The 14328-nt window shown below is 38.5% G+C and overlaps 1 protein-coding gene across 4 annotated transcripts in view; it reads right to left on the reverse strand.

Moving 5' to 3' along the window:
• Positions 1-12927, reverse strand: part of pisd (phosphatidylserine decarboxylase) — a 28355-nt gene extending 15428 nt beyond the window's left edge. The window contains exons 1-3 of one of the 4 annotated variants that reach the window (XM_072672797.1): positions 12866-12927; positions 10711-10763; positions 8830-8984 (exon numbers count right to left, since the gene is read on the reverse strand). In XM_072672797.1, the coding sequence (XP_072528898.1) occupies positions 8830-8984; positions 10711-10763; positions 12866-12927 (270 nt within the window). Of the gene's footprint in view, positions 1-389; positions 1140-8829; positions 8985-10710; positions 10764-12865 lie in introns of those variants that run through there. The other 3 variants (XM_072672808.1, XM_072672787.1, XM_072672817.1) reach the window with 3 other exon arrangements.
• Between the last annotated feature and the right edge of the window lie 1401 nt (positions 12928-14328).

The following is a 14328-nucleotide window of genomic DNA, read 5'->3' on the forward strand; positions in this document are numbered from 1 at the left end:
TCCACTCTGGTCTGTTTTCAAAATGTGCCTGTGTGCCAAACTCCTCAGTCTAGTCGTACAGCAGACCACTTCAATACACTAGCTTCCACCTGAGCCTGTTAGCATAACTGACACGCTGAATAAAAGCTACGTGCATCCTTTTTCCTAACATTTAGCACCAGATTTATCACTTATTTTCCATTTATCACTTTTCCTGAATCTTCCCGTCAGCCTTTCGTCCGTCATCTCTCTGTCTTTGTGTTGCTCTCCCTGGGAGATCTCCCACATCAACAATCCAACCAAATTTCAAGGCCCTGCATCCATCCAAAACAACATGCCACTGTATCCTACGCACTCTCAGCCTGGACTCTGTTCTACAACACAATCTGTTTCCATCCTTCTCTCGGTACCTGAAGCGGTTCTGTTGGCTCAGCCGAACGGCGCCCCCCGGGGCTCCGGGGCCTCCGCTGCTGGCGCTGCTGACGCCGCCTGCGGACCCCCCTGCTGCTCCCGCCGAGAAAGAGGAATAGGAGGAGGAGGAGGAGCTGAGCGTCCGGAGGCGCCGAGCATCAACCCTGACTCTGTGGAGATTGTAGCAAGAGGACGGCCTGTTCAAAGCCCTGCAACATCTCACCATTTCCCCGCCCCGCTCCACTGCTGCTGTCGCTGCTTCAGGTTCGGTTGACACATGATCACTGAGGAAAGATTCGTGCGCTCCACCAGCTTTAGCCCTCTCTCTCTCTCCCTCTCCCTTGCTCGCTCGCTCAGGCTCCCACTGGTCGCTGGCTTCTCCTTGCCGGTGCTTCTCTGCTGCAAAGCTCCACACCAAACACCCCCCTCAGTTGGTCAGCGGTTCTGCTGCACGGCTGTCATTGGCTGGCACGCTAGTGGATCCGCCTCCTCTTTTAAGCTCCTAACAGAGGCAAGAGCTCCTGGTGCAGCCAGAAGGATGGTGATTTGAAAATGAGGCTTTGGGCAGAGGAGGGGTGATGGGTTTTTTTTTCTAGAAAAAGACAATACAATCAAGCGTGTGCTCACTGCCCCCTGCACTCCCTGAACCATTGCTTCATTCTTCCTCTATTTTTTCTCTTCTGGCTCCTAGCGGGTGGGGGAATAGCTTAATGCTTGGCTGTGCAGGTCAAATATCTTTGTTCAAAAACTGCAAAAGAAATCTCTCTTCTATCTAGAACTGTGAACGGGAAGGACTTGCTTGAGCTGTTAACCAGACAGCAATCTCTTGTGTTCACATGCATGCTCCTGGCTACAAACAATGCATTTCCACAGTTGGCTTTTCTCCTGCGTTAACATGTGCAAAAAAAAACACATCATGTGCAAAAAATGTGTTTAAAAAACATAATTAAACCATATGGACATTTAATCTTTCATTTTAGCAGTACTGAGATATGGACGTAAAATAAATAAACCCACTGAACAAATGTCCTTTGAAAATAATTTGTAAAATGTAATTATATCAGCTGCACATGAACATTGTTAGAGATGATTTTGGAGGAGCCTAGTTGTGTCCCAATAATTTAATGATTAGTAATATTAGCTAATGCTTGAGTCTGTAGTACGTAATATAGATAAAACTGTCAAAGCTGAGTATACTCCGATATCCAAGTCGGGATTTGAGTGTGGTTGCGATGGACACTATTATCCTAGGGAAAGAGAGGGGAATATATATAGTGGACAACGATGCATGTGCAGATGTACAGTGTGTTGGCATGGCAACACATCATAATTTCCTGAGAGTATGTAAATATTTTTGTGTACTAATCTGCCAAACCCACAGTATTAAGATTAGTATATAGTATATACCTTATAGTGTGTAGTACACAATTAGCACGCAACCATAGCTTGACCCAAAGTGCAAAAAAAAGGAGTCAGGGAAGGCATTTAAAAAGATCTCATAACAATAAGATATCAGCCGTATCCAGCGTGTCCGCAAAATATTCCAACATGACCAGGTCAGGCTGCCTAGCATGATGAGTGCTAAGCAGCCTATAGGCTAGCCTATGAGTAGACCACAAGAGGAGTAAAGAAGTCTCCAACAATCCTAAAATGTCATCATGAGACGTACAGGAAGCTCTTGCCACAGCTGACGTCAAAGCATTTAATATCAAAAGAAGATCACACATGTTTGGTCCGCAAGAAGGAAATCCTTTCTGTCACATAAAACACTAAGTGGGTGTCCTAACTTTGACCTCGCATTTGTATTAATTACATTTTACAAATATTTTTTAAAAGACATCTCTTCAGTTGTACGGGTTTAGTTATATTACCCTAATCTTTTAATATTGCTCAAATTAAAATCAATATCTCCATACCTTTAAATATAAAGGTTTCCATGGGGTGTCGATTTTTCACGTGACTACTTTGGATTGGGTATTTTATCTTTATGTTGACGTTATGAACTTGAATGAAGGAAGTAAGTAAATAAACAAGCATACAAAACAAATAAATAGTTTATGTTTTTAAACACTCTAAACACAGCTAAATGGTTAATGCTGATGACACTTCTCCACGTGGTCTTAGGACGTTTTTGGGAAGTGTTTGCACCGGTTTCATTTGCATGTTTGTTACACAAAAGATTTGCAACAGTCCAGAACAGTTTAAAAACAGACAGACAGACACTTACAAAACAAAAAAAAGCATCAGGATCATATTCTCAGGGTTAGCAAGGCAAATAATACAGATATATACTAAAATAACATAGATTCTTCCAGGTATATTTTCTTGGCATTCTTAAAAATTCTTAAATACTTAACAATAACAATAATAACAATAATAAACTAAATCAGTATCTCAGCCTCCTTGACATGTTTCCTGATAATAATAGCATTTTTCCATCAACAATATAAAGTATGTAAGTAAGACATCACATGACAGAGTGTCTAAGTGCCTACTTCTGCTGGACAAAAACAGAAAGTTCTGAGAAATTAACAGTATTATAAATCTCATACCTATTCATCAGCTTTTAATACACTTACTGAAGAATCACACACTTGATAACTGGTTATTTCAATGATGTCCTAAGCAAACAAACATTAAGGCTTAGTCTCCATTTATAGTCTTCCTCTTTCTAACATTTAGTACCACAATTAATCCTCAAACATAATTTCTAACTACAGCAAATTAATTACTCCAGATTAAAAGGTTAAACTCAAAAGAATTTTATAGTTTCAAACTTACTTCCACACTCAGTCCTTCAACGTGGGGACAAGACCGATTTACAGGAAGTTCATCCCCTCTTTCCTGTCTAAACAGCCAACTCGTGAGTCATTTCTGCACACTGTGTTCTGCTTACACGCCCTTTAACTGTCTCTAGGGATGGCGTCATCACATATCGACTTGACCAATGAGTGAAGGGTCTCACTTCCTATTTAGTATCAGTTAGGCGGAAAGGCTGGAGAGTAAGAATAGGTTTTATAATAGACACAGATTAATTATTAAACAGTAAACATCGCCCTCTCTGCTAGTGTGTAGAAAAGGGAAGGGGGGCTTCTTTTTTGCCTGAATGAGCCAAACTGCTAACTTGAAAAAGACAAAATCTAAAATTGTGCTACTTTATCATGCACTAAACAAGCTCATTTTAGGATGGTTTCAGTTTATTCCATTTTGCAGGTCACACTGTAGACTATGATATTAAACTGTATACTATATTATTTGTAGGAAATTAAGCATCTCAGAGGTGACCTTCTAAAGGGTTTCCTTAACATTCCCCTATACAGAATGCTAAGCTGGACAGATATGTTCACAAGTGAAGTCCAAAACCTCTCAACTTAATATATTTGGGTAGCCCTGGTAACAATGTCAGTTACTGTGAATAGATAAGAGAGTAAAGGAAGATCCAAGATAGAGATAAAAGATACATATGGAACAAACTTATTTATATTTTAAGCAAGATTACTTTTACATTTCCATCTTTTATAGTAAAATAACCAAAAAGGAACTGAACCCAAGTACCCCACATGCTCCCTCAGTACTAAGTAACCCCCCCTTTGCGACTTTTCTAAGACTTTTTCTCACGCTGTTAACAGAACCAGAGCTGTACTCTTCGGCTGTTGGCTGTGAGGGTAGGATTGTGGCAGCACTGACCCAGACTTTAATTCTACGAACTGTCTGAAAGAACAGCTTGAGACTGTTCTCATTACGATTCTGTGCTGGACTCACACACTTCTTCTTGGAGAAAAAAAATCTGGCTATTGTTCTGAACCCAGTAAGTTAGTCTCCTTTCGGGAGTTGGGAGTCTGTCTACATTTGAATGTGTTAGTATCTAGTAGGCAAAGGGTTGAGACAGATTTCGGTTGTTCTGTGTGTGTGTGGGGGCGCATAATTGCGCCAGAATGCAATGTGTTTCAGCCAGTTTCTGAAACTCTGCCAGCAGAGTTTGGTTGTGTGTCACTGTGACAGAAACACATGCTTTCATGTCACAGTCAAATCTGTTTAGACTACAGCAACAGATAAAGGATTGAGCACACTTGCTTTTTTCTGAAATCATTTAGCAGCATAAAAAAGCTATATTCAAGACCATTTAAATGGTCTCTGAGTCTTCTTCAAAATCACCAGCCATTAATAACAGCTTCACAAAGCATTCACTATTCAACATCTTTCAGCAGGAGTCCACCCAACACTTCTGACCAAGTGTTCTGTCCAGGGTATTTATAGTTCTGCTATACTTTGACTTTTCTGGGCTTCTGCTGGATAAATAAAGTCATTGGTAGTATTAGCACTTCCTTCCAAAGAGGGAAGGAAGATGTAAATCCTGATAAATGAAATGTCATTGCTGTGAAAAGTGGCATGAGTGGGTGTGTGTGGCTTAGACTGGCCAATAGGGCAGTGCCTATGGTATGTCACTGCCTTCTCAATGCCTGATAATGGAAACTTTATAGCGTCACTATATAGCATCACCATTTCTTGATATCACTTCTTGATATCACGTGAATCTGGCAACTGTTCTTAATAATGTGTATAATTGTATGATAAATGGACCAGTAGAAATGCTCTAAAATTACACAAAATATATATATATATTTTGTACATTGACATTAGGGTTGGATAGTATCCACTGTTTTCAATACTCTCATACCGTCTCAAAATACTACCTTAGTATTACTGGAAGCGGGGAGTAGCGCGTAGCGCAAGTTGTGCAGATGGGCCTAAGTTTATGTGGCATCTGTACAAGATTATCCTGCGTTGATTTTAAAGTGAAAAATGCTCAAATACAAAGCTCAGTTTGCTCACAGGGTCACAGACCAAGTGAACAACACTTTTAAACACTGCACTCAATCAGGAGAGAGAAGCTAGTTAGCCTTAGCTTAGTTAACAATCAGCTCTCCACTGAACAATTTTTATTCTAGCTGACTGACAGCCCACTTATACATGTTTCGACAATAATGACTATGGTTGAGCAACTAAAGTGGGAAGGACAGAAAGCTGAATTTAAAGGTTTTTCTGCGGCTTTGGATCTGTAGCCCACTCGCTAAGCTAGTCTTTGCTTAGCTACAGATCCACTGAGTATCACACAGCCCAGTGCAGCTTACTGCAGTGATTAACTGCTGAACTACTCACGCGAGTGTTGGGGATAAAAAAAACAAAAACGTGTGAGGTGGAGCGATAGAAAGGCTAAACGGGACAGGTTCTGCTGTGTTTGGACTGGTAGCCGGCTATCTAGGCTTAGGTACGTTGCCAAGCAGTCTAAACACCACAGCAACGACCATGTTCCAGTTAACTGAAGCTTAAATTACACAGTCGAGGGAATGATCGCAGGAGTTTAGTTGATTGGTTCATCCAGGTTCGCTTGGTCTTCCATTTAATCGAACTCAGGACATCACTAAACTTACAAGTATGGTGTGCTTGTCCCACCCCCCCTCTCTCATTTCAGAGCATGACATCACCTCTCAATGAGCTCCCACAGTGCCTCAACCTGTGGCGCTTATAAATGCACACAGAGGAAAGAGCTTATTTGGCCATCGCACACATCACAATTTTGAAATAACGTGCATTTACTGTACTGTAGTTTCCCCCCAATATGTGCTCCAATTTATTTAAAAACAAAAATGACAATGTGCATTTCTTAATTGAGCATACTTTTTTGGGCTAGCTTTTGACTGCGTTGTGCCCTCTGAACATGTGTCATGTTCTGACAGTCCAAACTATGACTGTCCAATGTGACACGGTCAAAATCAGTCAACAAATCCACGCTGGAGGTACGATGTCTGTGTGATGTAATTATTGTATACTAAAACAGATAAGGTAGGACAGACGAGGCTGATAAGACCTTGAATGAACCAGGGAAATTCCTCAAACAAAGCCGGCCTATCAGGCGCAATTTACAGGCTGACAGCAGCTCACCCCACTCTCAGGTCATGCCAGAAACTACTACAAGAGTTCTGACTGGCTTGCAGTCCAAAAGCATCATAGCAACTATAGTGGGTGCAGTCTGATTAAATACTAGCCACCCACATGAAAACCTAACTTTGTGACACAAGCAGTTTAAGTCTGTGAGAAAGTGACACTACTACACTACTTTGAAAAGGCAGTAACGAACAAGAGACACCGGTGCACAATCTCTGGCTGCAACAGATATAGTATTTCACGGTGGTTTTGAGCAACAGTTAAATATTTCCTAGAATGATTCCCTAGAAACTGTATTTATCTTGGCATAGTTGAATAATGAGAGTTCAGTACATGGAAGTGACAAACACTGGCAAATCTTGCATAACCAAATCAGAGCTATAGATGACTTCATTTCAAAACTTCAACATCATTGAGCCCCACAAATCTGCAAAACAGTGCTAGGATAAAAGCTAGCCATACAACAATCTCTACAGCTAGCTAACAACTAGGGATGCATTGATAACACCCTTCTTTCTAATACCGATACCAACTCTGACTTAAATACTGGATAGATGACTATATGATATGACTATCCTGATATTTATAGTGTTACACTTTTTATGATGGTACTTTTTTTATATCGTATCCCAAATAAGATATAATACATTTGAAAGAATATCATTTACTGATTGAGTCACTGCACATTTGAAAAGTTTCAGAGCTTTGAACATTTTTAAACTGCCACAATGTAGAAACATGTGCAAGAAGGGAAGCACAATCTTGCTAAGTTTTCACCAAACATCCTTTATATTAGTGTTTAAAATTCATATTTCAGAGCAGTGAAAAAAATGTTAGTTGTGCTTATGCAGCAATTTTACATGGAACACGTCTCTGTGTAAAAAGTACTAAACTACAATGTGTAGCCTTTAAACAAGCTGCTTAAATTTCTTGTTTCAGAACCAAAAAAAATCACCACATGGAAACAGAAAGTGCAGAAAGTGTAAAGATCTCATTAAATGTCTGTTAAATTGTAATAACTATTAATGAGTGGCTTTTACTGGTTGTTTAAATGTTTGGTTTTATAACAAAGTATGCAAACAAATTTTCTATGTGTAAAAATGTAGGGTGTCAGTGAGCTTCATGGTATCGGTGCTCTCTGTATATACGGATATGGTGTATAAGTGCCAGTATCGGCACAAATACCGATACAGACACCAGGACAACAGCAAAACTATTCAGAAAGACTTACAATTCAGAATAATTACAAAAGTTAATAATAATAACAATGTTCTCTTTACAATGCTAAAAGTTAGGCTAGGTTAAGTTAGGCTAAGACAGGCTAGGATATGCTATGCTGCTGTGAGCCATCGCAGTGACATCAACCATATGCCCACCATACAAGGGAAATTAGCATGTTTCATTTGGAGTCAAAATAATAAGGTTGTAAGCAGGCTTGTAAAAACCTATCTGGACATTTTTCACCCCAACCAAAGTCAAACACTTACTACATAAACACTAAAGACCAATCTATAATACTCAATAAATGGGTTCTATGGCACCTTTAAATGTCTCTGGAGAACAATTGGTTCTTAAAGTGACTGAGTGGAAACAAGGAGGTCAATAAACTGACCACAGAAATACTGTTTGCAATCATTTAGGGTAACTGAGATTAAAAGAACTGTTAAGAAGAGACAGATTAGAGGACAGAGCTAAATAAAAGTTTAGCCTAAGGTCTGAGAATCTAAAGACAAATAGCCATCTCAAACCTGAAGTGCAAAATGTCAGTGAAGCCAGTAATGTAATATTGTAAACACAAGGTCATGTTAACCTTTCTGTGAAAGGTCCAAGTGAATGTTTACATTCTGCCTCAAGAGAAACAGCTGCAAAAGCCCTGGCCTCACAGAATTAATTAACCCCTATCAAGGAATGCATTCAGTATTAGGCATTTCATCTCATTTATAGATATATAATCTCCATTTATATTCTAACACTGCATTTATCACATCATAATATCATGTAATCCTCATGACACATGAATTGCAAATCCTTTTACTATTTAGTTTTATATGAAGTCAATATGGATATTGCAACTATCAATAAACTTCCAATATACAGTCAAAATAAAGGTATAGAAAATCCACAGATGTCTTATGACATTTGTACACGTACACGTGCACATGCATATGCATATGCATACACACACACACACACACACACACACACACACACACACACACACAGCTCAGTATCCAGAGACATTGGCTAACTCAAATGGTCAGGATGCTGCTCCAGCTCTACTCAAGAGCATTGCACAAACTGTCAGCAGAAATAGCAGACAGTCTGAGGTCGTGTGGTGAGCATGGATGAGTGCTGACAACAAGCCGTGGTGTTTCTCTATGTGCCGGTTTCACAACAATGTCTGCCCAAAGCTGGCCAGAACAGTTGCTGAAGTCAGAAGTGTAACACCCAAGAATGCAGCATAAACCCCTGTGAGCAGAGCTCAGTCCCTACCTGTAGCTCATTGGCAAGGCGAGGAGGCACCTCAATGCCCAGCTTCTGTAGCTCTCGATCTTTGTATCGGCCATACTGGTCGTATCCAAGGTAGCCACTTCCGGTTGCAATTAGAAGAGGCAGTGGCCGCACACGAGCCTGCAGGCCTGGGGGGCCTGAATCAAAGTAACCACAAAAGATACCATCAGCATAACAGGCCTAAACCAATTTACTGACTGGGTGACTAGCAAATGTAGAAATTCACTGTGAAATAAAAGTGTAATACATATGTGCAATGATAGGCTTCTGGTGGCAAATTATTTACAAAAAATGACATTAAATTAAAATGGTGAGTAATTTCGCATCTGCAACTTCTTCACTGTTAATCTTATGTGCAAAACTAATGGCCAGCTCTGAAGACCCCCAAAAAAGGAAATGCTAATGTTAGCCATGTCTAAGCACAACCATTTCTTCCCCACTGGCTCTCAATAACCTAGTAAAAAACCTAACACAAGAGAAAGTGGCTGAGCACACAGTCTGTCAGGAGACTGTATTGCCATCTTTGTGATTTTGCTGCTTATGGTAACAGAGTTAGCCAGTGTGCTAATCGCTAGCTAAGTTAGCCAGCTAGGCTACCTTTTTAGCCGAGAAGGCACCCACTGCCCTCATCACAGCAGTTATACACATTTTTTTCCCTACAACTAAAACTCAGTACTGTAGTGATTATGTAATTATCTGGCATAAATATGCTCACTTTCATATTTTATTTTTGGTTTGTGATACCTAGAGTTAGCTAGCTACCTAGCGCTAGCATGCTAATCGCCAAGTTAGCTCCTCAGCTAAGCACATATGCTGAACACACAAGTTAGCTTTAATCAAACCACTGATGTTGAAATGGATTTATACTACGACTCAGGACGCAGTACTGTCCTGTAGTAAGTAGCTATATAAAGACCTGGCATCATTATGCTCACTTCTGTGCTATACTGTTTATGGTAGCTAGCTGTATTAGCCAAGCTAAGCTCAGCTCTACACAGAGATCACCCCACTACTGTTTACCACATCAGTTCTGCTCTGTTTTCTGTCAGTATCAAGTTACTGAATATTTGTATTTATTTACTTACTGTTTTCATGGTTGGCAAATTGGCTAACTAATGAGTGCATGCTAACATCACCAACACTGAGGACTTATTGGTGGCCTAGTGTCTTCTCCAGCCAGTCTAGTATGAATTTGGCTTAAATAAAAACTATACTTCCAACCGTGAAACAAAAAGGACTTTACAGCTGCAGTCATATCCATATAGAAAAATATATATATATATTTGTACACATTTTAAATACATTATATTTAACACATTTCACACACTAGAATATCAGAATTTCTGAATTTATGGCGTATATATATATATATATATATATATATATATATGCATATGCAATTTTGCATTTAACAAGGCAAAAAATATTTCACAGGTGCAGATACAAGGTAAAGATGCAATTGGATTACTTGATCTTGTAAATTAAATTAAAACTAAAACAAATGTATTTAAAAATATATTTAAAATATATATAACTGGCAAATTCCATATATGGCAAATCTGTTATAAATGTACACTTACAAATAAATTTAACAGATTTTCTCTGAGCTTCATGTCTGGTCTTGCTCTATTGGCATTTTAAAAAATAAATAAATAAATAAATAAATAAACACAGGCTAGACTGAGAGATGACACTTCCACCTGCTGGGTATCTTTAGCAATAGCACCACAATGCTTATTCACATACTGAGCAAGAAATTCACTTTCACAAAGTAAAAACAGCAAAGACTCCTACAGTATCCACAACCTAGTAAACCACTAAAACCGGCAAAAAAAAAAGAAAAAAAAAAAGAGAGACACTGACCTTTTGCACGTGAGAATAGCGTTTTCTGCCGACTCCATCTGAGTCCACTGGAACTGCACCCAGATAAACAATTTCCATTTATTACAATGTAAAGAAAAGCCTGTCAAACAAGCAGTGTGTGCGAGGCTCTAATTACATACATTAACACTCGGAAACCCATGCCTTGATTTTATTGATGATTTATACGTTTTTTCTATTTTAAACTATTGTAACACAAAAATGCCCTCAGATTTGTTTATATGAATCATTTAAATACTGGTTGGAATTTATCTATCATTAACTATGTAATATGTATATGTATTACTCATTATATTCATGAAAATAAAACACAGGTCAAATACAGATTCCTAAATATGCTCCAAAACATGCTTCTCCAAAAAGGACAATATTATTAAACTTAGAGTGTGGACTGCTGGAATATGAAATGTCTGAGAGTCTGAAGGGGCTGTTTAAAAATGGCTGTAATTTCTAAACAGTTACTGCAATACTTACTTAAAGATGAAATATATTATGGTTCTGTACAGAAGAAAAAGTACAAATTGTCACCATCCAAATACATATAGGCCTAACTGAAGCTTTGTGGTGCTGAGGGAGGGTCAAAGCTTTGCTACTCGTCTCCACTGAGATGCAGATTTGTGCAAATCATGGCTACAAACACCTGCTTTATGGCAGGGAGTTACCAGGGGGTTGTCTGAAACTCTGTTTGTCCATGGACCTATATTTAGGTGGTAGGTCTACTTCTGGGTAACATACCTGCAGCCTATATTCAGACTTACTCCAACAATTTAGTCGTACAGACAGGCAAGAGATTAAATATAGGAATAACTAAACTTTTACTGGAAATGTTCAGTCAGGATCACTTTATAATTAGATAACGGCAGAAAAATGTAATGAATAAGCATTATAAATGTCCTGGAGGTGATTTCACCACTGTGTAGTTGCAAGAAAAAGTAAGTGCTAAAGTAAGTAACTTTAATTACCTACATTTCTGCATTAATCACTAATACACTACGGCATGGTATTTTATCTACATCACAATTATAGACACACACACACTATTGAGTAAACATCCACACTGCAGGCTAGAAAAAGTAAGTGAACCTCTGTGCCAATGACTTCTCCAAAAGCTTATGGGCAAAATGTGTTTCAATTAAGGAGATGAGATTGGAAGTAAGGGTTTTACAGGTGTTTTGCCCATTAAATAAAGCACACAAAGCTTGACTGCTGACAAATCTGTTCTTCTCCAGACAGACTGGTAAGTGTGAACCAGGTATCAACGGAAATCAATAAAAGGCTTGAAAAGCATTGCTAAAAATCTGGGTGTACATTAATCCACAGTTAGACAAATTGTCTACAAATGGAGAAAATTCAAGAATGCTGCCACTTTTCCAAAGAATTTGACATCCTTAAAAAGCCTATGGCCCACCAGCAGGCCAAAAGTGTTATTACAACCTTAGTATAACTTACCCATAGAATAGCCCCACCCATTTTTACAGATGTCCTTGTAGTTACTGAGAAATACACCTTAGTGTGTAATAAGCCCTGGAATGTTAAGGGGTTAAAGTCACCCCAAGAGTACAAAGGGCAAGGTGACCAAGAACCCAAGGCTTCACTTACTTTTTCTAGCCTGCACTGTGGCTGTTTACCCAGTGTGCTCAATAAAAGACATGAACAGTACAACAGTTTGTGTGTTTAGTTAGATGGTGTTTGTTTATAATAGTAAGTTAGGATCAGACCACATTTTATTAGCAATGCTAAGAAATCCAGGAAATTCCAAAGGGTTGTATTCATTTTTCTTACAACTGTAAGTTACTTTGTCCTGCTGGGGGGGGGTGGACTGTAGACCAGCAGGAATCCCACCTACAACCACCTAACCAACTTACAAACTCTCTTGGTGCTTTAAGTATACCTGATGTCTCAATGAGGAAACGTTACAACATTTTAAAGCAAGCTCCACTTTAAAGGACAAGCATGCATCTTGAAGGCAGCTCAGCTCAGCTCAGCGCTTCCTTCTCCTTTGACATGCCCAGTACACGCAGCCTATCAGGTTCAGTACGCTGAATTTCTCTAACGTCAAACCAAACCTGCGGGGTCACGATGTAAAAATGGCCGTGAGCCATAACTTTCAATTCATAACACAAATATAGTCACTCACCCTGTCCCTCTTCGCAACCCTGAAAATAGGGAGAAACACACCCTGCGCAAGGGAGCTGCCATGTTGGCTGAAAGCTTGAATGGACGGTCGGTCACGAGGGTCAGACGCTGCGGATAACCGCAGATCTTCAGCAGCTCCTTGCGGCAACTGTGTGCAGGCTATGATTTGTAGATCGCAGAATTTGGCTTCGTCTTTTCCTTTTTTACTTCCTCTGTGGCTGTGTATTGCCAGAGCGTTGCTGCCTCTCACTGTTTAAAGACGGTAAGTAGCTTTTATTAAAAAAAGAATTTTTTTTTTTTAAATTGTGATTGTTATAAAATAGTTTATAGTTTTCAAAATGTGTGTGTGTGGGGGGGAATTGCCACAAATAAAAAAACCACCAAGATTTGTAAAAAAAAACAAAAAAAACAAACAAACTTAACATGTATAAAGGAATAATCACCATTGTCATAATCATAATCACAATAATAATAAAACAAATACAATTAGGTAAATCTGTCTGAATAAAAATGTAAACAAGTGGAATTGATGTCTGTGAATGAAAAATACTGATTAATAAAACAGCTTTTACAACAATTTACAACAAACATTCATTTTCTTTCATTGTCATTCCATAAATATAATTTATTCATAACAATTTTGTAATATATTTTTTATATTTTTGTTAAATTTCTGTTATATTTTTATATCACTTTGAATGTCCATAAACCTTACAAAAATTACATAAATAAAATTCATTTATCATATGCCTGTCACACATTAAACTATTTCCACATTACATTATTTATGAATGTATACATTTCCATTTGTATTTATTTACATATATGACTTAATTACTTTTATTTTATTAGTTCACTTATGGAAGACCCAATCTTAGAAAAATGCTCTATTAATAAACTAATAAATAAGAGTGATGACATGATGTATGTATATAAATACAAATGGAAATACATACATTTATAATTAGTAATTTTAGAAATTATTTATTCTATGCCTATTCTATCACATTAAATTATTTCTATATTACTTATTTATAAATGTATGTAATTCCGTTTGTATTTATATACATACACTTCCTTACTTGTGTTTCTTATCTGGTCTTGCATGTTCTGTCACCTTTCTTCCATAAAGAATATTAAATTCATGCTGTCCCTCTCCAGCTCTGCCATGTCAGCTGGTTTTTACATATAAAAGAGTGTGACCGGCCCCTACAAAAATGGCACACTAATTTAAACATCATAACCTTCCCTTCCATGTTGCAGCTCTCTTTCAAAGGTCTGTTGGTCATTAGCGTCCCCAAGGCCCTGCTCTGTATGTCTGGAACCCAGGCTAAAGGGGTGGAGTGAAGTGGACTAGTGCATGTTCTGTGTTCAGTCATTGTGTGCAGGTGTAAGTCTCATCAGCATAACACATTCTCTCTGGGTTTGAGCTGTTATCATAAAAAAAACCCTCAGCAGAAAAAA

The sequence above is a fragment of the Salminus brasiliensis genome, chromosome 1 (assembly GCF_030463535.1).
Source record: "Salminus brasiliensis chromosome 1, fSalBra1.hap2, whole genome shotgun sequence".
Lineage (NCBI taxonomy): Eukaryota > Metazoa > Chordata > Actinopteri > Characiformes > Bryconidae > Salminus > Salminus brasiliensis.